Raw genomic sequence first — 23,754 nt, forward strand, 5'->3', positions numbered from 1 at the left:
ACTAGCATGCATACACGAAAATTGGCCAAATTGGTGTCACATTTACACGGACGGATCCTCAGATCCGACCTCCAAACACACAGGTTTCGGAGTCCATACCACACAACCAACTAAAACCACACAATCCTTCCGACTCCCAAACAACCAATCAATATTCACGGCAGAACTAATGGGCATGGCCTCAGCTCTCCATAATCAAGAATCCAAAAAACACAAAAAAAATCCTAATACTTACCGACTCCCTAAGTGGCCTGCAAGCCCTCCAAAACAAAAATACCAAAAACCGACCTAAATTAATAAATCAAATACTTAAAAGCTCCAACGACCTAACTAAGGCAGGCAAACAAATAACCTTCTTGTGGATACCCGCCCACGTAGGAATATACGGTAATAAAAACGCCGATAAAGCAGCTAAACTATCCCTCAAAATCCCAGAAATAAGCTTAAACTTACCCATCTCAAAATCAGAAATTAAAAGTGTAAACAAGCAAAAAATCACCAAAAAATGGCATAAGCTATATCTAAACTCAAATAGCCAAATCAAAAAAGTGCTCAGCAAACCACTAACCAAACCAAAAATTCTCCATCCATCAAAAAAAATCGACAGAGTAATCACTAAACTCCAAACAGGACACACCAACCTAAATAACCACCTAATTTTTTTTAAAAAACACACTACAGGTAACTGCCCACACTGCAAACAACCAGAAACCCCAGAACACGCACTCATCCACTGCACACACTACCTAACACATCAAACCGCATTACAAACCACCCTCAATCTAAACAAGGCTCTAACTCTAGAAGCAATACTAAACCCACAAAATAAACTAGAAAACTTCAAGGCCTTAGGCGTATTCTTAATAAAAACGGAACTAATAAAACGCATCTAAAAACACAATAACCTACCAAATCAAAATCACATAAACAAACAAACATCCACCATACCCAGCTCCCTTAGTTCTCCTCCCCAATCCCATCGGCATATATTCCAAATCTCAAAATTCCCAAATTCTATATAAGCAACCCCTAAAACCCCCCTCTTGGGTTGCACAGACCACCTTCGCCCCTTTCGGAAACACATTAGATGGCCTGGCCGGGCCCGTGTGCGAAATACGCATCAGTCGGAAAGCGCACGTTAAATCTCCAAAGTAAGTAAGTAAGTAAGCATTCATTCACCTGATGAAGGGGTAAGCATATATACTCCGAAACGTTGTGTTCCTCATAATAAAGAAGTTGGCATCCATAAATTATCTTCCTTATGTGTATCACTTCTAAATGCCTTTTAAAGACTTGAAAAAGTTATAAATTTGAATACAAGCCTTTAGACCAATCGATTGGCATGATATCCAGACTCGATTATTTACAGACCGCCATGACATATAGTAGACTCTGTGTAATCCGACACTACTGGGGGCCGGTAGGGATGGGAATGCCGAATTAGACAGTTTCAAGGCTGAAGGCACCCGTATGGCAAGCCGTTTTCACATTTATTACAGAATTACAGATATCTTCAATTGTTTTATTAAAGATATCGGTATTTTATTTAAAGATATCAATAATGTTTTTAAGATATCAAAAAAATAATTAAAGATATCTTAAATTCATTTCTGATATCCATAATACAATTACTGATATCTTAAAATGTTACGGTGATATCAACAAATTATCTCTAAATGTATTTAAGGTATCATTAAACAATTACCATCCAACAGTACATAAATATATTAGAAATAAATTCAAGATATCTTAAATTCAATTCAAGATATCTTGAAATAAGTTATACATATCCACAAATGCATTACAGATATCTTTAATCCAATTAGAGATATCTTTTATTCAATTAGAGATATCTTTAATTCAATTAGAGATATCTTTAATTCAATATATCATTAATTCTGACCGTTACTGATATCAAAGATCCAATTAAAGATATCATTAATAATTGTCAGACAAGAAAGAAACTGTACACGTCTATCAATTCCATTCAAGATATCTTCAATTCATTTCAAGATAATTTTAAAACAATTGAAGATATCTGTAATTCCGTAATAAATGTGAAAACGGCTTGCCATACACCCGCATGATTCGCTCAGTTAGTCTGTCAACCAGCTTATCAATTAAGGAAACCATTATAAGGATTAACCCTGATCAGAGACCATAAAATACATATTGTTTTATGGTCTCTGACCTGGTGTTGCACCACGAAGGAGAAGTTCATTGGTTAATTGTAGATTATACCTTGATAATCGTTAACTGAGTGTTTATTGAAGGTTGTATACTAAATGCATGTACTAATCTTCAAGTGACATAAACAACGTCGTTTCATTTAAAACAATATGACCACAGTGGATTTGTTCATGGGACCATAAACAGTGTGGGGATTCGAAACAGAAAGATGTCGAATACAAACGTTTTGTCAGATTAGACAGATGTCGGATTACACAGAGTCTACTGTAATTGGAATATTGCTAAGTGCGGAGTTAAATAACAAACAAACGGATAGATATACACGAATGCGTTTAAATAAATCCAGAAAATATAAAACGAAATATCCGAAGAATGTAATTAAGTGAAATATTGCCGTACGGAAAGTAGTGTAAGACTCACTTCCTATGTATTTGACATTTTTCCGCTAGAGGGCTTGTACCAAATGCAGCCTTCATGTGACCGAATGATAAGTGGTTGTTTACGATAATTTTGCCATTAGTTTGTTCAAAACTTTTGACAATGTGTCGTATTCAAAGCGTCTACACTTTGGTGTTTTTGTACATTCAGAGTGGAACGTGTCAAGGTAATTTTCTGAAGTAATGTCATGCATTGTTGATAATATGTCTCGATTACTCTTCGGCAAGATCTGGAAAATGGATCTTTTTAGGATTCTGGGCCAGTTTGTCTAAGGTATCCCATCCGTGTCGTAATAGTTGACTGTGCGGGATCCAGTGGCCAGTGTCTGTGACTTGGATGATTGCGTGTCATAATACCCGATAGCGTAGATAGTTGTCGACAGCCGCGATGGGATGCGACAGTGACTTCTGAGGTGGGCATGTCCTGACTGTCGGAGGCCATCGCGATTCTTGGTTAACTACCGGTGACTGGAATATTAGAGCCAACTTTGCTGAATTCTGTGTTTACTCAATCTCTGAATTTAGAAAACTGATAAACCCAGCCAACTAGGTCCAATAAGTCTTTGATGACCTTTTGTGTGTATTAATTTCACATTTAATCTTTTTTTTCTGTTGACCATAGTGCCTATCTCTTGTTTTGAGGGAGTGGCGAATCAAAACTCAAATTCTGCTTCATACCAGTTGGTGATGTCTTCAACAATAGAATACAGCTGCATTCCAAAAGAAAATAAATCCTCGATAAGATGTGTGACCGCCAATGCCTCGTCTGTAAACTTCCGCTGCACTCAAGTGACGTTACACCTGATTGGTTTTGGTACTTAACCCTCTGGCTGCCACCTAAAAATAGCCTGTGTACTATCGCTGTGCCGAGTTTATTTGCGAGTGACGTTCTGGAAACTGCACACTTTCGTCTAAAAACGACGTAACGTAACAACGATAAAACCCACAATTTTCAAATTTCACACTATAACAGCACAACCATTTCCCTAACTGTCTATGTAAATATTGTAAAGCATTAACGTAATTAACAGTAGTTTATAGCTCGGCAAACGTATTGAATATGCGATTTTTTACAAAATGTCCATGGCGGCTGTTTTGTTGACATTGCGCACTGGATACTTTGAGCGTCTTGTCAGGTTGTAAATCTCCACCAATGTAAAAACCAAAAACATTATGCGAAAGCCCGTTTGTTTCCCGATTACCGTGTTGAAAATGAAACATCTCCGTGGAAAATCGTCCGCGAAATCGTCGATTACGAATTTGTTCAAATATGTGTGACGCCATTTTGTCCGTAAATTAGTGAAATTGTAACGTTGTCGTTTGCATATCATGTCGGAAAAAGCATATTAATGAAAAAAACTATTTATGAGTAAGGAATAAAATCTTATCCCTAAAATCTGTGGTTTATTACCTACATGCTGATATAAATTGTAACGTGTAACCTTAGCTATGAAATTCAAAATTACGTACTTTTAGAAAGAAGAGAACGAAATCGCATTTCAAACTAAAACTTATACGCGGTGTTGTGTTTTCTTCATTGCAATAAATGATTTTTCTTTTCGGTCATTATTCATTTTTTAGTAAGAAAATCATACCATGTAATCTGCAAAGAACATGCCCTTATGCATGGCATATTTTTACTTTTCTTGCACCGAAAGGTATTCCTCACGGCTCATGTCAATCAGTTCACTGTAAATACTCCTACCAGGCGATGGCGGACATGTCCATTTGCACGTCGACAAAATTTGCATACAGACGATTGAACGAGTTAGTCTCGTATCTTTATGAATCCTTAATAACGTTGTTTTATTTTCATTTTTAACTAATAACGATTATACAAACACAAAACAATAAAAAAAATTCACATGAAGTAGAAACAATACGAAAATGCCTTTTTTGTTGTCGACAGCTTTAGTTTTGAATATTTCAAAATGTCGTCGACCGTGTTCAGCGGTGTTTGGGATTTTGGATTTACTATAACATCTTTGACAGCAACCGAGATAGTAAGTACATTTGAACATCATTCTGTAAGCAAAGCTTAGTGTTCTAGTGATGGTCTGAAATCTGTCGTAATTTGGAGATGATAAACGCATTGATTCACCAAAGATTCAAACGTTGCGATCTGGTCATATTTTCCCGATTTCCATCTCCGTCCCTGCTTCCATCAGCAGCCACTGAGTGACCATCAAGCAGTATTAAAGACATGGATCCACTGATCACAAACCCAAAGGAACTGTATTAGCTAACATTTATTACAGTCAGATGGATGTATATGTGATTTTTGTCATGAAATGTGCAAAGTATAATCAAAATTGATCTCGATAATTAATCTTTCTTTCGGGAACTTTTTGACGAATGATTTCCATGGCGATGTGGTAGACTAGCTGTTATGAATACCATTATCCGAAGTATATTTCAACGGACATTTAATACAAATCAAACCATGTATTCCTGGTACTGTTTGACGAATTTGAAAAAAGGTAATCTATGAAGAATTTGTAAACACCAAAAGGCACAGGTTACCCGCTCGAAAAAAACGGGCATCATTTCAGATTTGCGCAAGCCGTAACAAATACGTTCACGGCTTGCTGTCTTCTCTCACGTCCGCGCTTGCTCGTGGCATTTACCGCTAAAATTTATGGATAACATTATGTCTGTTGAGCGAACTTTATCAGAATACGTTACGGCAAAGACGTGGCAATTGTCCAATAGTCCTTGCCAAACTGACCAATAGTTAAGGTATAATACAGACAAGAAGAAATTTTCAATTTTTAAGGGTTTATCATAATAAGGATTAGAAGTAAAAAGTTTCTTTAGTTGTGTAGATGTATGTAAGTCATTGGTTATGATAACATTGGAGAATCGATTTCCATATATCAATTAATAATTAAAAAGTATGCTTACATATGCATACATGAATAATCTGTGAACATTTTTGAATATTTTGTTAATATTCCAGAGGAACAACCACACTTTCATATGGCTGTAATTTGAAATACTTTAGAAAATTAATTCTTATTCCAAGGTCCTTACTGTTATACTTACTGTCCTTAATGTCCTTTATTTAATATTTTGAAAAGTATCATCAGTAAAAAATCTTGTAACTGTTTAAATGAGATATATAAGACAAATGTACAAATCTCTCAATCTATACATATTTATTGACAGTATTTACATGTGAATAATATATAAACTTTGTACAATAAAGTTTTAAAAAAAGGCCGCATCTTAGCTGGAATACTGCTGAAAGCGGCATGAATCATACTCACTCTATTTACATGAAGTACATAATTGTGAACAAAAGATCAATAATCCATATACAATGAATCGCCACGAATTAACTGGAATATTGTAAATGTGGCGTTGAATCATACTCACGCACCAACATGTCCTTTTATATATATACACAAATCCATTTTCTATTTACAGTAAATATATATAATATATATCATTAATAGAATTTAATCTATTTACAATTAATCGCTGTGATGTTGCTGCTATATTGCAAATACAGCATGGAGTCATACTCTCACAGATATATCCTGAAATATACAAATAGAGTATTTACAGTAAGTACCAATATACAATATATACAATCTATTTACAAAGATTCGCTGCGATGTTGCTGGAATATTGCAGATGCAGTGGGAAGTCCTACTCACAAACAGATCCTTACATACACACAATAATTACATGTACAATAAATAGAGAACATAATATGAACATAAGTACATTAAACTGCCATATTTTTGCGGGAATATTGCTAAAAGAGGCATAAAACAAACTCACTTCTTTACAATAAGTACATAATCATATACAATAGACAATGATCTATTTACAATAAAATCGCCATGATGTTGCTGTTATATTGCAAATACGGCGTTAGGTCATACTCTCTCACAAAAACATCCTTTAATATATATACACACATATGAAATATTTACAATAAGTACATATATACAATATATTTATCATCTATTTACAAAGATTCGCTGCAATGTTGCTGGAATATTGCAGATGCAGTGGGAAGTCCTACTCATAAACAGATCCTTACATACACATGATACACACAATAATTACATGTACAATAAATAGAGAACATAATATGAACATAAGTACATTAAACTGCCATATTTTTGCGGGAATATTGCTAAAAGAGGCATAAAACAAACTCACTTCTTTACAATAAGTACATAATCATATACAATAGACAATGATCTATTTACAATAAAATCGCCATGATGTTGCTGTTATATTGCAAATACGGCGTTAGGTCATACTCTCTCACAAAAACATCCTTTAATATATATACACACACATGAAATATTTACAATAAGTACATATATACAATATATTTATCATCTATTTACAAAGATTCGCTGCGATGTTGCTGGAATATTGCAAGTGCGGCGTAAGTCCTACTCACTCACTAGTTATTTACAATGAAGCACACAGATGGGGAAACTGCTTGAAGGGTTGATATGATGGAACATGAGTCATGTTCCATCATATGCCAGTACACACAGCCTTTCACTCTTCAATGTGATCAGCTGTGTGATACTGACGGAAACAGCGTGCACAGAGGCCAACGTGGCAGTCAGGACACCAGGTCCTGACCTTTCCTGCAGAGCCATCGATGGCCCTCTGTCTCTTTCTGCAGAGAACACACTGTTTCCTCTTCCCTTCAGGCAGCACTTCTATGAAGTGACGTCCAGTCAGTCGTCGGGAAGGAGGCTGGGTCCTGGGCCTGCCAGTCCTCCTCTTCACCTGAGTGTTCCCGACGAGTGAGTGGAGAAGGGACATGTGGAAGTCCAGACGGGAGGTCGTTCTACCATGGGTGTTCAAGAATGTCTGATAGGCATTAACTGAAATGAAATGAGTATGAAACATTAAAATCAAACATTATGAAATAGCTGTTCAGAAGATAAGGTTCATGTTGATTAATCAGTACAATGAAAATACAGTGGAAGTGGTACCAGATGCGAAATTATTCTGTTATTGTATTCAGTTCATGCCATTTGTTACATATTGGTTAATATTATCAGGATAATGACCGTATAGTTGGTAGTAATGACATAGGTCTAGAATTATAAGTTATTCCTAAATTCCTTGATACCAAATTATTTTATTCTGAATTGCATATAAATAAAATAATTCTTACCTGATGCTGTGAGAAGAAAGTTGATTAAAACTTTCTTCCACAGCTTCACGGAGCGGACTTGGGGATCATAGACACCAATGAGTTGATCCCCAAGGTCAACTCCCCCCATTAGGGTGTTGTACAGTCTAACGACTGAGGGGAGAGTGACAGACCGGCCCCGTGAGTTAAGCCCATCCTCCATTCTGTAAATAAAATATTTCATATTAATTTTTTCAGAAACATGCACATAGAATCTCTATATTCTTTTCATCTTTATGAGAAATTTAAAGTAATTGACACTCATCAAAGCGAACATGTATGAAAGGAAATGGACACTTGGAGTAGGAATCATACTGACTTAACAGCATTACAAATTGGCACTAGTCCTATAAGGACTATTAGAAATGTGCCTTCTTTAACAAAGTTTAAGGGTTTTGCTCTATGTTATTAGTATGTGACTAGTGGACTGAAACTGTTAGTTTCTAACGCTGCTGAACAATGAACAGGATATTGAGCAGTATATTTAATATTTTGAATTTACCTTGGACTACCCATGGTAGAAAGGATTGTGAAGACCTTCCTGTCTGAAAAGAGCACTGCCAGCAGTGGACCCTGTCTTCTCACAATTGTCGAGCCCCTAGGTGGTCTTTTCCCAACGAAAGAGCTCGGCATTCCCTTCCTCCGGACGGCGACAACTCCTGTGCAGAATGTCCCCCTGTCAAATAGAGCATGGCAGAGAGACGGACTGCTGAAGTAGTTGTCGCAGATGATGTGGTGGCCCTTGTCGAGATGCGGTTCCATCAAGTCCATGACCACACTATGCCCAAGACCTTCCTTGGGCGGTGGTCCTCCAAGGTTCCGGCCCTTGTAGATACGAACTTGATGGGTGTAGCCAGTACCCGCCTCGGCAAGGATCCACAACTTCACCCCCCATCTGTGTGCTTTCTTGTTGGCCATGTATTGTACAAGGTGATGTCGCCCTTTGAAGCCAACCATCCTTTCATCAACGCAAACACTCTGGGCCAGCCTGAAAAAAGAAATTGTGTGATATGCAGTACTTAGAAGTTGATAGATGACTAAATAGACACAATTTATGGATAACAACTTATTTATTTACTGTCAAGATGACGTTTTGGTATAGATCCTTATATCTTATTTTTTACTTAAGAAGTTTTCAATAAAAATTTACATGTAACAAGTCCATAACTTTTGGTATATGTAATTTTCATATTGTCATTTTACCGAGATTAATTCATTAGAACCTCACATCAGTGCAACATGAAATAAGTGCCATAATGAATGGTATTCAAATACTTTTCATATGATATATCAGAATGGAGAAAGTAAAAAGGTAACATACCCATGAGAGTTTGCGAATGATCCATTCACAAGATCAAGAACCGGCCTGATCTTGTGGAGGGGGTCATGATCTGGCTGCCCTCGGGGCACTGCAACAGAGTTGTCGTTGCAGTGGAGGAACCGCATGATGACTTGGAAGCGATTCCTCGGCATGATCCCCCCGAAGGAAGGTGTTGATGCCAGCCAGTTCTTGTCCCCCTCATTCCAGTAGGAAGCGATGGTTGGCTTCCTGACGACACCCATGGCCAACAAGAGTCCAAGAAATGCCCGCATTTCTTCCCGGTCAACGGGTCTCCACGCCCGAGCCCTGCTCTGCGGTGATAGCGTGCGGCCCTGCAGGTACTGCTCAGCATACCTGTTTGTCTCCCTGACCAGCAGGTCGAACAAATCAACACCTCCATCCCCTCCTCTGAGTTGCTGGTTGAAATAGCATATAGGAGGGGCATGGTAATCTGAAACATATATCATAATGTATGACCACATGAATTATTATAAATCATGCTGACACATATCATCATATTTGATACATGTACATGTAATGATAATCGCAATATCATACAGCTTATATCCACATTTATAACTAAACATCTAATTAACCTTGTGAAATATAATATGAAACAATTCCTTTCTCAGTTTTGGATGACAGGCATTGTCTATGTTGATTATTAATTCATGCACTTAATGATATGTTTATTTATCAATTCCTGTTACCTGGAGGGTTGACAGGGCCGCACTCCTCGGCAAAGTCAATACTGTTGCCGAGGTCAAAGCTGTCCGTGTCCAGCACGGGCAGCCAGGGGCCACGGACCATTGGTTTGGCCCCTGCCTCTTCTTCAGTCTCCGTGTTTTCCTCATTATCTGAAATTTGAAATAATGTTTCTTATTAATAACAATCCCATATAACAGTGCTAAGGGAAAGGATTCCTTATTATAGGGTTTTGCTTTACGTTATCATTATAATATATGGACTAGTGGACAGGGGTAGAAACTAACAAGTTTTGTCCATTCGTCCGCATAATGATAACATACAGCAAAACCTTAAACATGTTAAAATTGACCAATTTCTACTAGTCCTTAGGATACCTTTACCATTGGGCAGTTTGGTGAGGACTACAGGACAAGTGCCAATTTCTAACGCTGGTGGACTAAAATGTTTTTTTCTATCGCTGCATTTGCAAATTTTCATGGATGTTTCTTATCATAACTGGAACTCAGCAACTGCTGACTCATGTTTTATTATAATTTATTGATCAAGGGGAGATAAATTGATTTGTTAATGTGCCTCTCCCTTGAATGTACTCCTATTTTGCAAATTGCTTCATGGAAGTTTGTCATTTCTCCAATGTATTTTATGTTTGTTATCAATCTTAAATTTCAATAAAAATAAAAATATATTATATATATACATATAGACCTATAGACATATATTTAGTTTATTGAAGGAACTTTTTCAGACCCTGTAGATCAAGTGCATATTTTACAACACAGTATCAATAATCATGTGGCAACTTTATTTTCATCAAGACTAATATTTTGCTTTTAATTAATATGTATAACCTTTGACCTTTTTAGTTTCAGTACAGATTGAACATGTTGAAAGACTTATTCTTCATTACTACTAGATAAAGATAAGATTAGGATAATCATATCATTATGTGCACCACATGAATTTATTAATGACAAATGAAGGGCTTCCTTGAGTAGTCACAGGGAAACAGTTGTGTAATCATGACACAAACATTTTCAGGGTTAGAACTAAAATCAAAAGCTTTACAATGATGGTAAATTTTCATAAAAAAATTGGCCATAGCTTCCGCGGCTCCGGGCTACCTGCCCGGTGAGGGAACATTTGTTCAGTGCGCTGACCCCCCAACCCATTGGCGCAAGGACAACAGTCACTTGGTGCAATGCCACTCCCCTTTCCCCTTAGTAAGTTATAATAAATATTAATCTACATCCTCAATGATATATCAATAACAATTTACATTTAAAATGTATGACACATATTCATTTATTTTTAATATTTCAAAATAAGTAACTTATAGTAAGACCTTTCAGATTTATGAGGACTGACACATTATACTCCTTTAAAAATATGGCTTCAGGTCCAAAGTGTGAACTAGTGTGTCCTTCAAGATAAATTTAATTTTTAACAAAGACAATTTTCCATTAATATTACTGCATACTGCACTTTAGCAAACGCACGTGTAGGCCACATATTGACATGTTAAAATTTCACTACCATGAGAGCCTTTCTTTCAACATGTTCAAATCATTTCTAAGATTCATATTTCATGAAATACTAAACAAGGAAGTTGGCTGTTTCTACTATGTCGATCATGGTATGGTAGATATTTTTAACATTTGAAACATCACAACTGTCAAGAGTACATCTAGCCATACAATTTCGAAAATTGCAAAAACATAACAAATTCCTATTCCCGCCATTGGTTTGGCACTGACAGTACACCTACTCAATTATTAATGAAAATGAATTAATGTTACTTACCGCTTATCTCTTCCTGGGAGTCGGACTCGGAGTCGGAATCGAGAGAATCGACTGGTATGTCCGACTCGAAGTCCGACTCCCCCAAATCATCGTCGTCGCCAATTCCCACCGCAGACATTCCTTCTTGGTTGACAGCTTCGATCGCAATGTTGTCGTCTGTCACATGGGGCTATTTTTATCCCTATGAATATTCATGCTCTCGGCGGGAGGCGAACGTTTCTTAAAATTTGATTTGTGTTCAATGGCTGATTCGATAAACAAAGCACGAAGATAAAGATTAAAGCATATAATGTATAAATATTTACATTGGATGTCATATTTAACACTGTTGGTGATTTCAACATCGAACTTTGTTTTGTTTTACTCGGGCACCTGTAACCTCTGTGACGTGTCATGTCAAAGGTCGCGGGTCACGGTATTTCGTTCCAGACGAACAATCGGAAATTTGCCGCTCTTGCCAACCCCGTTATGGTGGATGATTGAAACCAAACTGTCGATAACCGTAACAGCTTCATTTGTTTTCGTGAAATAAAAAAACTTAGTCTTGCAATAATAATAAGGTATTTAACAATAACAAACCGCATGAATACAAAATTTACATACTTAAATTAAACGAAAGATTATTAATAATTCAGTAATGAATTCTACTGTCAAAGAGCTAGCTATTTATATTTAGACAAACGAACTAATAATAAATATATAGATTCATCGGGGACCGGTATTCAAGTAATTTTAACTGACATTTACACGTTCATACTTCAACATCAAATAGTTCTTGTTTATATACTTATATAACCAATAAATTATAAATATATTCGACACTGCATAAGATCCTATGTGCCGTTGCTACCAACCTACTTTTCAACGTCTTTTAATAAATTGACACGCCTCATTAAACATACGAAAACGTGACTTACATATAATCAGTCACAAAGCATGAACAACACAGACCCAAAAGGGTGTGTCAACGTTTATCATGTGCGTTTTCGTTTCTTCTGGGAGACATGCTTTCGACTTTTTTTCTCTCATGAAAAGTACCGCTAAGCGACCTTCAACTTCGGTCGCCATTTTGTTTTAAGTTTCGGCTAAAAAGTTGCGGTACCTTTTCTGTGTTTTTGCAGAATTTGAGGCTTAGGAAGCATGAATGGAATTTCTAAGTATACGTATGAATATGAGAAGTGGCACATTTTCACACAGACTGTTTTTAAAAGATGTCAGTAGGTATGTATAACTGTATGAATGTTTTTGAATACGCTTTGATATGAATGTGATGAACGAGGCCTTGAACAAATACTGTAAAAAAAATATATACACTCCATTCACCATCGATAAACTGGGCATTTAGTTGGTTTCATTAGCTAATTAATACATAGATGCGTAGATATTTGACCATTTTCAATCTTTTAACCAAAATATTTATGTAGGTTTCAAACATTCCTTCGCATATGGATTTTCAATCAGTCGGTGCAATTTGTTCGAAATGAAAAAATATTTCAATGGCGGCACATTTGAACGAAAGTGTAAACAAGGGGAATTTGACTAACTCCATATGCGTTATTTATTGACAGTAGAGTTGTGAAAATGACACAGATGTGTTGGAAATTTACTGCTTTTTGCGATGTTGCAATTGCTATGGGCTTGGGTTAATCCAAAAATATTTTATTTCAATTCTTTTAACATGATGTTTCAGAAGGACATATATGTCCCTCTGGCACAGCAACTGCGTTTTGTGTAGGGACATATATGTCCAAATGGCATCCAGGGGGTTAAGCAGGGTTTCTAAGAATGAACGGACATGTTTTGGCTCACAGTTCTCAACATATTACTTGCAGGTTGGCATTAAAACTCAAAAAGTAATTGAAAGTTTGAAACCTAGTCACAAATATGAATAATTTTCAAATTATAGTGTTCATACCATTTCACTCTTCCTTTTCATCATGACACAGACGCCAAACTTCTGAACAATGACTGAATGTCCTGACAAGGTGAACAGTACTTTACATGAACCCAATGATGACACGCAGAACTAGTGCACTCTTACGTTATAACATGTCAAAATCACTTCAATATGGCTGTTCGAAAATAGGTGTCCTTCAAAACTAGTGTACTCTGTGATATATATGTACATTTTATGTGGTGATATATAGGACAAAAATTGGGAATTTTGTAATAGCTCTTGTATTTGTTTGTTCGCTCTATCATCAGTAGCCATGTCTATGGGTTCCTCGTTCTTTTCTATGATCCACAGTATACGTACAGTGTTCCCCACAGTGTTGATCTCTGTCAAAATCACCCAACAATTAATTTATTAAAAACCCTGTCATTCATGCATACTTGTGACCTTAATATCTGATGCCAGGAGCCATTTTCAGACTAATCTGATCATTCCGTACCGCTCAGGATCTGGGTCCCGTTCCACAAGGCAATCGTAGCGCTAAGATGATCTTAAAGCCCATACTTTAACATAGACTAACGGCAGTCTTAGCGCTTAGATCGCTTTGTGGAAAGAGACCCTGGTATATTACGGAACGGGATGAGTGTGCCAAATGGCATTGTGACAACACCATGGCTGTCTGTAACATTAGCTAGCATCCATCACCTCTTTGTCCCTTTCTGTAATTGTTTAGCCAAGGCTAGGTAAATTGCATTAAGTTTAACAGCATGGACGTAGCCTAGTGTCTTAGTTTGTCGGGTTAACAGGCCAACGCTTGTGAGATCAAGTCTTAACAGATTCTCTTAAAAACTGGTTACTTGTGTCAGTGACGTGACCAACAGCAGAGATCACCCCCATTAGAAGTTGTTGTTCTGAATTCTATACACGTGAAAATCCAGGGTAGAAAAGGTCTTCAGCAACCCATGCTTGCCGTAAAAGGCAACTATGCTTGTTGTAAGAGACGACTAATGGGATCGGGTGGCTCGCTGACTTGGTTGATGCTCATGATGTCAATCAATGGATTGTCTGGTCCAGATTGGTTTATTTACAGACTGCCGTCATATAGCTGTAATATTGCTGAGTGCAGCGTTAAACAACGAACAAACAAACAACTGAATTCTAAGGATGCTCCATGGCATTCTGTATTTGTGGTTGTGACATAGCTTTAAGCATGTTAAGAAATAAGCTTTTTTCCCTTTTATGGCTGACTATGTATATATTAGTGATTGCAACTATGTACTGATTCATGGTTGAACATACATGATCTAATGAACCATTTTTTAATTCTCTGCAGAATGGGCCTGGATAGGGGGAGATAATTCTGTTGGAACACTGTCATCATCAAGTGGCCCAGGTGCTCGCAGTGGCAGCAGTGTTTGGACAGATGAAGATGGCAACACATGGTTGTTTGGAGGCAAGGGTTTCTCTGATATCAGTGATGGCAAACCCAAACTCCTCAATGACCTATGGTACTTCAACATGCAAGATAGAAAATGGAACCTAGTCCATTCAGGAACTGTTAGTAAAGCTGCCTCTGACAGCAAGGCTCCGTCGCCAAGGCAACAAGCAGCTGCATGTGGTTTTACAAAAATAACAATGGTTGTGTTTGGAGGTCTTGATAATGATGACAATGGAATTGGAGATACTTGGGTGTATTACATGCAAAAGAAGAAATGGCTGCCGTTATCTGATATTTATAACTACACTTCAAAATCTTATAATTCTTCCCTGGAAATGCCCCTAGGGCGGGGCGACATGGCATCATGGTGCATGCTGGATAGTATGTATGTGTTTGGAGGAATGGATAACAGTAAAAAGATTTTCAATGACCTTTGGAAATTTTCTCTCAGAGATTTAAGATGGTCAGAAGTTATTTCTCCCGACAAGCCATCAAGTCCAAATACTAAGCCTGATAGTTACCCTCAGGGCCGAAATGGGCCGACGACATGGAAGGGCAAAGGTAATACCCTTTTTATGTTTGGTGGAAACATATTAGGTACTAATATACGTAGTCGGCATTTGAATATGGGGTATACATCAGATATGTGGAGATACCTTGTTCACAATAACACATGGGAATTTTTAAGTGGGTACAGATCAAGTTGCCATCCTGCAGTGTATGGGAGGAAGCATGAATACTCCTTAGACAACCACCCAGGGTGTAGACGGCGAGGATCAGCATGGACAGACACGGCAGGGCGCCTGTGGTTGTATGGAGGGGATGGGACGGATAAGGCCTACCCATCCGTTTTCCATTCATCCAAGCTTCTCTCCGATCTCTGGATATACAGTCCAAGAGGAAAGGTATGGGTCTGGTATGGAGGAAGTAACGAAGGAGACACAGAACCAAAGTACTTCTGGAAGAACCATCCTCGTGGGGATGCTCTGCCTGGGGGGAGATACGAACCAATGTTCTGGACCGGAGCAGAGAACACCTTCTACCTGTTTGGGGGCCTTGGCCATGATGGACACAATCACGATGGCTACTTGAACGACCTGTGGATGGTGGATTTGAATTACCTGGTGCAGAGTAAGGGAGTTCCTGCAGGTGCTCTCATACTGTATCTGCTGATGGCGATTGCTCTTGTTCTCACTATGGCTGGGATCTTCCTGTACGCACGAGACAGGCGAGGACCTTCTATTTGGAGTCGTCTTGATAATAGTGTCAAGTACAGCCAGCTGAGAACAACAGGAGATTAGATTTGATTTTGAATTCTCTTGTAAAATGAAAATTAATTCTAGCTTTTTGAGTATAATTATGGGATATTATATGTGGTTCGCCTCGTCACAAGGATAAACAGTGATAAGTAAGGCTAAAATGTTTGCTGCAGGGATTTTTCTAGACCTGCTCAGAGGCCGACATTCGGCCCCAAATCTGCAACAAATGTCGGTACAAACTTGCAATTTAAAATTAAAATTTCCAATTTCCTCAGAGTTTATGAACCGTGAAATAATCCAATTTTGAACAAAATCCCACACATTTTCCCAATAAGCCTGCCACGGGCACTTAGTTTGCAATCCTTAACAAATCCTTTGTGTTGGTAGGCACCATAACATCAGATTGGAAATCAGGACGTAAAAGGACGTAGATGTGAAACTTCTATTGTCACCATTTTTCAAGTCACTGTTCCAACCAAGCAAACTGAATCTTATTTGTTATTATATGAAGGATAATATTGATAATAATTAGGAATCCACAGAGAAACTTGCAAAATGATACAAATATGAAAGACATGTATTAACTTAAGTCCTGTGTGATATGGACATATGACGAGTATACTAAGCTGTCAAACCAAAAATACTCAATAATCAGTATAAATCATGCATTCAAAAGACTTTAAAGTAAAATGATGGCTTTCCAAATGTATAAATTTGCACAAATCCTTAAAACGTGTGTTTAGCAACAAAAAATTCTCACTGAGATGAACGTACAAGCCTGTGGCCTCTAGGATTTCCTGCGTTTTTTTGTATGAAAATCAAAGAGTTTTGCCTTGAAACCTTCAGGTACTTTTCTGTTTCTGTTACTGGTAACCCTGATAAGATTTCTAGGATCAGCTCAGTGGAAGCGTGTTATCCTTACGGATATTTGTAGCTTGCTTTTTATAAATATCTTTATCAATTCTGAAACCTTACGTAGCATTCACATACTACACTGAACATACTGAAGAACAGGGATGAAAGAAAAGCACACTGTCTCCTCCGCTGTGGTATTTTGCTGTAGTGCTAAGCATTGCTTTAATACTATGTTCACTCAATCACTGCTTTGGGTGATCAGGGTAGAAGGTGGTGTCACTCATCTGTGCAATGAGATGATTGTTTGTAACCACGTTATTATTTGTGAGTGTGTGATGCTGCATAATTAGCTGGCCATGTTGACTATGGTGTAATCATTAAGAATCATTAGCAAATGACAATACATAGTGTAGTTGTTGTGTTTATGTCTGTATCTGAATATTTGTCTCTTTCGGATAGGGGGCACGGGTGGCCAAGGCGTCGCGATTTGCTGTGCAGAGTTGCGTCCCTTGGGCACGCCAGAAACCTATGATTGTGGGTTCGAATCCCGGTTCGACCCGATTATGTTTCTAGGTTTGTCAGCACCATACCTGTGCTCGTGGGTTTCACCGAAGTGGTAAACGTCTGAGACCTGCATCACTTCGGGCTTTCCTCCCACATTAAGCTGACACGTCGTGATATAACTGGAATACTGTTAAAAGTGGCGTTAAACCCAACCCACTCACTCACTCTCTTTCGGATATTTATTTTTTTTTCTGTTTTGAACATGTTGAACTATATTGTTATGCAAACATTTGTACTTTCCTCAAGACGTCCTCCCTCACCATCATTTGTAGGTGATACTGAAACGGGCTCCATCTGTCCGTCCGTCACAATTTGTGTCCATATTTCCCAAGCCAAGGGTGATTCTTGTTATGAATACTATTTCAATTTGTCGTTTTCCCCTGCATTCAAAGCAGGCTTTGCTTCCAAATCCCACATTTTTAGGATTTGCATTAGCTTGTCAGTCTGTGACATAAACCTTTGAAGTCTACTTGCCCGAACCTAGCTCTTACTGTGTTATAACATCATTTGTAATAGATTTTAGTGTTATAATGTGGACTCTTATTGGCTGTGCTTAGACCAAAGAAAATTTTAATAGACTAAGGTTTCAGACGAGTGGATTAAATCACATACTAGCTTATGCATGTGCACACACTTCAACCAGCATGGCTTCGGACTGAAGCTGTACCTTTTGATGTCAACTTTTTAAGTCACTTAGATTATTTCTGAAGCAGTAGGAAACCTATGTGGTTGCCGATATAGATGTCTCAATTCTTCTTGTTTTGACTGTGCCCTTGTTGATACACACATGTAACCCTTGAGGACCAAGTGTTAAAGTTGGTGAAAGTGTATAGCATAATATGTGACATGATGTGGCCTGTAATGGGATGTCCTCAGATCTTTGTGTTGCGGTAGCAAGCACTGAGACTGCAGGCCATGTAGTGTTCTTAAACAGTATGTTGCAGGCCATGTAGTGTTCTTGAAGAGCATGTTGCAGGCCATGTAGTGTTCTTGAACAGAATGTTGCAGGCCATGTAGTGTTCTTGAACAGAATGTTGCAGGCCATCTAGTGTTCTTAAACAGTATGTTGCAGGCCATGTAGTGTTCTTGAAGAGCATGTTGCAGGCCATGTAGTGTTCTTGAAGAGCATGTTGCAGGCCATGTAGTATTGTTGAACAGAATGTTGTAGGCCATGTAGTATTGTTGAACAGAATGTTGCAGGCCATGTAGTGTTGTTGAAGAGCATGTTGCAGGCCATGTAGTGTTGTTGAACAGAATGTTGCAGGCCATGTAGTGTTGTTGAACAGTATGTTGCAGGCCATGTAGTGTTGTTGAACAGTATGTTGCAGGCCATGTAGTGTTGTTGAACAGTATGTTGCAGGCCATGTAGTGTTCTTGAAGAGCATGTAGCAGGCCATGTATTGTTGTTCAACAGTATGTTGCAGGCCATGTTGTGTTCTTGAACAGAATGTTTCAGGCCATGTAGTGTTCTTGAAGAGCATGTAGCAGGCCATGTAGTGTTGTTCAACAGAATGTTACAGGTCATGTAGTGTTGTTCAACAGTATGTTGCAGGCCATGTAGTGTTCTTTAACAGCATGTTGCAGGATGTTCAGTGTTCTTGAATCATCATCAATGTTCAAAATAATGGGTAAATGCCAAAGTTGGCCTTGTCATAACCACAAAGTTAAATGTTTTAGGGGGTCCCTAGATTCAAATACTCCTCCTCCCCCTTAATTTTGAACACTGAAGATGATCCTGACTTCACTGTGCTTGTGGATGTTTCTACAGATATTTGACTTTGTTTGGCCCTCCCTCCAGGATGTGCACCTGAGGGGTTTAAAGGGAGGGTGGGAGGCTGTTGTGTATAGGCTGCTTAGGCTTTATACCTCAAGATGCCTTATTACATTAATTTAATAACAGGGTCTTACCTTGACCAACAAAATTAGGGGTCCAGGGGACCCCCTAATAATTAATTTCAAGGGTCCTTACAGGTACAGTGAGGGTCCCGTAATGTAATGTAAGAATTGTGCACTACAGTGTAAGATTTGAAAATTACTTTAATTACAGGACCATTATGTTTCTTGTCAAGAATTAGGTACAATGAATATTATTGTGCATCCCTCGGAATGCAATATATATTTTTTCTGTTTCCCTTCTACAATGTTCTATACATTTGTGCTTCCAGGACATTTCTACTCTGTGTGAAAATCCTGTAATAATCCTGTTATATATGGTTGAACCAGTTCTATATGATGTTTTACAGATTTTCTTAGACATTTTGTAAAGATATGATTGAGCTAATGCATGAATGTTGTTGTGTGACAAAGGATATGGTTCTAGAATGTTTAAAGCAATCCAACAATCGATGGGTGATATCACACACAGGTCATTTCTCACTGGTGGTTTATGTGATGTGACAAGATGTTTGTTTATAAGTCGAGTGGTAGTTGTTGCTTAAAGAGTAGGGAGTCATTTTCTTTTCCGTTCCTCTTCTTGATGGATGTGACTGGTGGCCATTATTGCAATAGGAAAAGGGGTCAAAACCCCATGGACACTCTGGACAATATGTTATTCCCTACAGGACATAATAGTAGACTGTAGGCAACGCAAAGTAGATTCTACCTAGGTGGATTTTGATTAGATATTTTTTAGTGAAATAATTCAGAATGAAGCAATCCTTTTCTTCTACCTTTGAGGAATGTAGTATTTGTATTAATATGATTTCTCAAATTAATTCATTTTGGTTTAAACCAAGATGTACTTGTGTAAAAAGATGTTTTGATCCATAGTACACCAGTACTTGTTTTGATATCATATTTATATCTTCCAGCAATGTTGTAGGCATTTTTATATCACGATCATTTATAGAAGTTGTAGCCATGACATTTAGATCCAGAAATTGTGACGTTTCATCAAGTCATGTTGACGTCACATTCTTGGTATTGTGACATTATAATCAAGACATGCATGACATCTGTTCAATGTCCTAGTTGTTTCCGGACATACTTTGCCAGATGTCTGTTAGGGGCACGCACAAACCTTTGTTAATAATGTGAATACTCAAATGTTTGTATTTTCCCCATTTTCCATCCTCAATTAGCCAGTGTATTATGTATTCATTATGATGATAAATACACCGGACCCATTCCCCACCATAACTTCTATTGGAAGGGTCATTTTTATCCCAATTTCTCTTATCACCAGCTTATCACAGAATTTCTCTCACTCATGGACTTCAAGAATCAAAATGACTTTTTTGGGCCATGTTTCCCAAAGCAATAGTAAGATGTTGTGAGCCTATGTTGTAGAATGGGAGTTATCTTAGCACTATGAGCCCCGGACAATAGTTCTACATTAAAAATGCAGTTTCGTACGATTGAGCCTTTGATTGTGTTATCGATGCCGATTGACAGGGGTGTCCTATGGCCTTTCCACAAAGCAATCTATGCACGAAGACAATAGTAACTCCTATACTTTAACATAAACTTACGACAGTCGTAGCGCTAAGATCGCTTTGTGGAGCGGGACCCTGGTGTTCCCAGGTCAAGTCGACCTATTTCTAATTTTGAGAGCGCCCTGGGCGCTTATTACGTCGAATACAGTATTTATTGAGTGAGTGAGTGAGTATGGTTTTACGCCGCTTTTAGCAATATTCGAGCAATATCACGGCGGGGGACACCAGAAATGGGCTTCACACATTGTACCCATGTCGGGAATCGAACCCGGGTTAGAACAGCGTGACGAGTGAACGCTTTAACCACAAGGCTACCCGACCGCGCCCCCCGGTATTTATTGTCATGTCAGAGCAAATGTTTGGTGGTAAATGGGTCCAGAGTATTTATCCATATTAGTACGAATCATAATACGCTTGAAAAACATTAGTGAAGGATGTCCATTTTCCTGTGCCTCCAGAGTCACTCTAGTATCTGTGATGAATCTTGTGTTGTTACATATCAGTTCTCATGCTTGATGTGTGTCCATCAACATTCCAGGTCCTGTCAAGCATTTATTTCAAGCATAATCAGAATTTTTAACATTGTACATACTTTTTATTTTATTGATCAAAATATAAGATCAGTATTTTGTATACATTTGTAATGTATTGTAATCTGTGTCCATGTAAAATATATCATTGTTTGAATTGAGCATATTTTGATAATCAGTCTTTCTTTTTATCAGACATGAATACAGAAATATTAATCAATGTTGTAATTTAATATTGATGAGTTATATGATGGATGAATAACTGTTTACATCACAATGTGACAGTGCTAGTTATTATTATGTGTGTAACCATTATTTTGGGACACAGTAAGGCTCGTGAGGTACTTTTGGAAACACAGTGTACTGTCATTTTCTGGAAATTAATCACTTCAATTTGGCTTACGATACCCCAGAATATGACAGTGGTCCCAACCACCATTGATAAATAGTTGACATGTGAGCATCATTACCTATATCTTTTAGGTCATTGAAAAGTTGCCCAGATCAACAACTGTTTTTGTTTTATTAGTTTCTTGAATGACTGTGCTTTTGATTTGATTAATAAATAAGGTCCAGTTTAAACGTTCATTGGCCTTTCTACAATGCTAACAAAGGTGATCAGCAGTAATCAACATCAAGACCTCCCAATAACACCAGGGGCAGGATAGGTCTTCAGCACATGCTTGCCATAAAAGGCGACAATGCTTGTCTTTAGAAGCAACTAATGGGATTGGGTGGTCAGGCTCGCTGACTTGTTTGATGCATGTCATCGATCCCAATTGCGTGGATCGATGCTTGTAATGTCAATCACTAGACTGTCTCGTCCAGACTCGTTTAATTACAGACCGCCGTCATATCGCTGGAATATTGCCGAGTGTGGCATTAAACAGCAAACAAACAAACAAACAATAACACATGTCTCCTGCCGAGATAATGCTATAATATTGCGTCATATCGCTGGAATATTGCTTAAAGCGGCGTAAAACCATACTCACTCAATAACATAAATGGGATGTATGATATTATTGTAGGTTATGTACTTAAAAATAAATATAGGCCAGAGGTAGATCAATGATTTTGAAATATAGGGACGCACGTAATACCAAGGGTGCAGTTAACATGCAAGGTGTCTGAAAAGGAGGCGCACACGTACATGCACATGCACATGCCCATGCACACGTACACTGGATCCGCCAGTGTAAACTACATTTTTAAAAATGAAGTAATGACTAAAGAGACAGCTGGCCGACTTGTGTGCCATGGTTTCCCAACAGTATTGATTGTTGCTCGTGCTATCAACCACTGGTGTGCCAGGCCAAACTTGGCTCAAGACTGCTGTGATATAACTGGAAATAATGCAGTGTAAAACAAACATTCGCTTGCTTTTTTGTATCTGAGTGAATGAATATAATAACCAAACTGTTAATATGGTTGACACTTTATCACTGTTAGCGATTGGTGAAATAAGATGCGATTCTATGGATTGATGAGGGAGTTCTTGTAATGCACTTGCCATGTATACCTTATATATAATGAATTTTACATCCTTAATTTTACTCTGAAAATAGGCTAAAAGAAGAGTACCAAATGTATTTTAATTTGGCTTACTGCTTTCAATCATGACATATCACTTACATTTTGAAGACAATTGTCAAATTTACATGACTTTTGAGTATTTAGCCAGATATAAGATTATGAAAATGACTAATTTTGTTACATGTACATTTTCTCAAAGATGTCAATATCAAACACATGTAATAATATTTAATTCTGTGGCCTTATTTCAAAAGATGTATTTTTGTGCCCTTTAGCCAAACAAACACTATGCATCATATGTCAACTGTTTTCAGCTTCTTTCAGCCATCACTTTGAACAATTACATGCGTACCGGGTATGTCATTTCCACCCCGTCACTTACCGTATTCGACGTAATAAGCGCCCAGGGCGCTCTCAAAATTAGAAATAGGGGGCTCTTATTAGAATATTATTTTGGTGAAAAAGACAGAGTTGAAAGATAAATTTCGTGGTTTATGCTGACAGCCAGAATTTAAATGCACATAATTAAAGGTGCATATAATACACGAGTACGTATTATACGCGAATAAATAAGTGTTGTATACATTGATCAATCGGAAGGGGTGCTAA

At 37.9% G+C, this 23,754-nt stretch overlaps 2 protein-coding genes across 2 annotated transcripts; one reads left to right on the forward strand and one right to left on the reverse strand.

Moving 5' to 3' along the window:
- The first annotated feature begins 2,633 nt into the window (after window positions 1–2,633).
- LOC124124369 lies at window positions 2,634–17,660 on the forward strand. The gene is made up of 2 exons (XM_046487508.2): window positions 2,634–2,794; window positions 14,863–17,660. Exons 1-2 carry the CDS (start codon window positions 2,731–2,733, stop codon window positions 16,266–16,268), a joined length of 1,470 nt encoding a protein of 489 aa, XP_046343464.1. The 5' UTR covers window positions 2,634–2,730; the 3' UTR covers window positions 16,269–17,660.
- LOC124129353 (piggyBac transposable element-derived protein 3-like) lies at window positions 5,769–11,861 on the reverse strand. Its single transcript, XM_046492878.2, has 6 exons — window positions 11,636–11,861; window positions 9,838–9,984; window positions 9,128–9,578; window positions 8,309–8,794; window positions 7,789–7,970; window positions 5,769–7,492 (listed from the first exon to the last, which is right to left on the reverse strand). The coding sequence occupies exons 1-6, from the start codon at window positions 11,751–11,753 to the stop codon at window positions 7,158–7,160; spliced, it is 1,719 nt and encodes a 572-aa protein (XP_046348834.2). The 5' UTR covers window positions 11,754–11,861; the 3' UTR covers window positions 5,769–7,157.
- Window positions 17,661–23,754: the final 6,094 nt, after the last annotated feature.

The sequence above is a fragment of the Haliotis rufescens genome, unplaced genomic scaffold, assembly GCF_023055435.1.
Source record: "Haliotis rufescens isolate VD_foot unplaced genomic scaffold, xgHalRufe1.0.p SCAF_3, whole genome shotgun sequence".
Classification (NCBI taxonomy): Eukaryota; Metazoa; Mollusca; class Gastropoda; order Lepetellida; family Haliotidae; genus Haliotis; species Haliotis rufescens.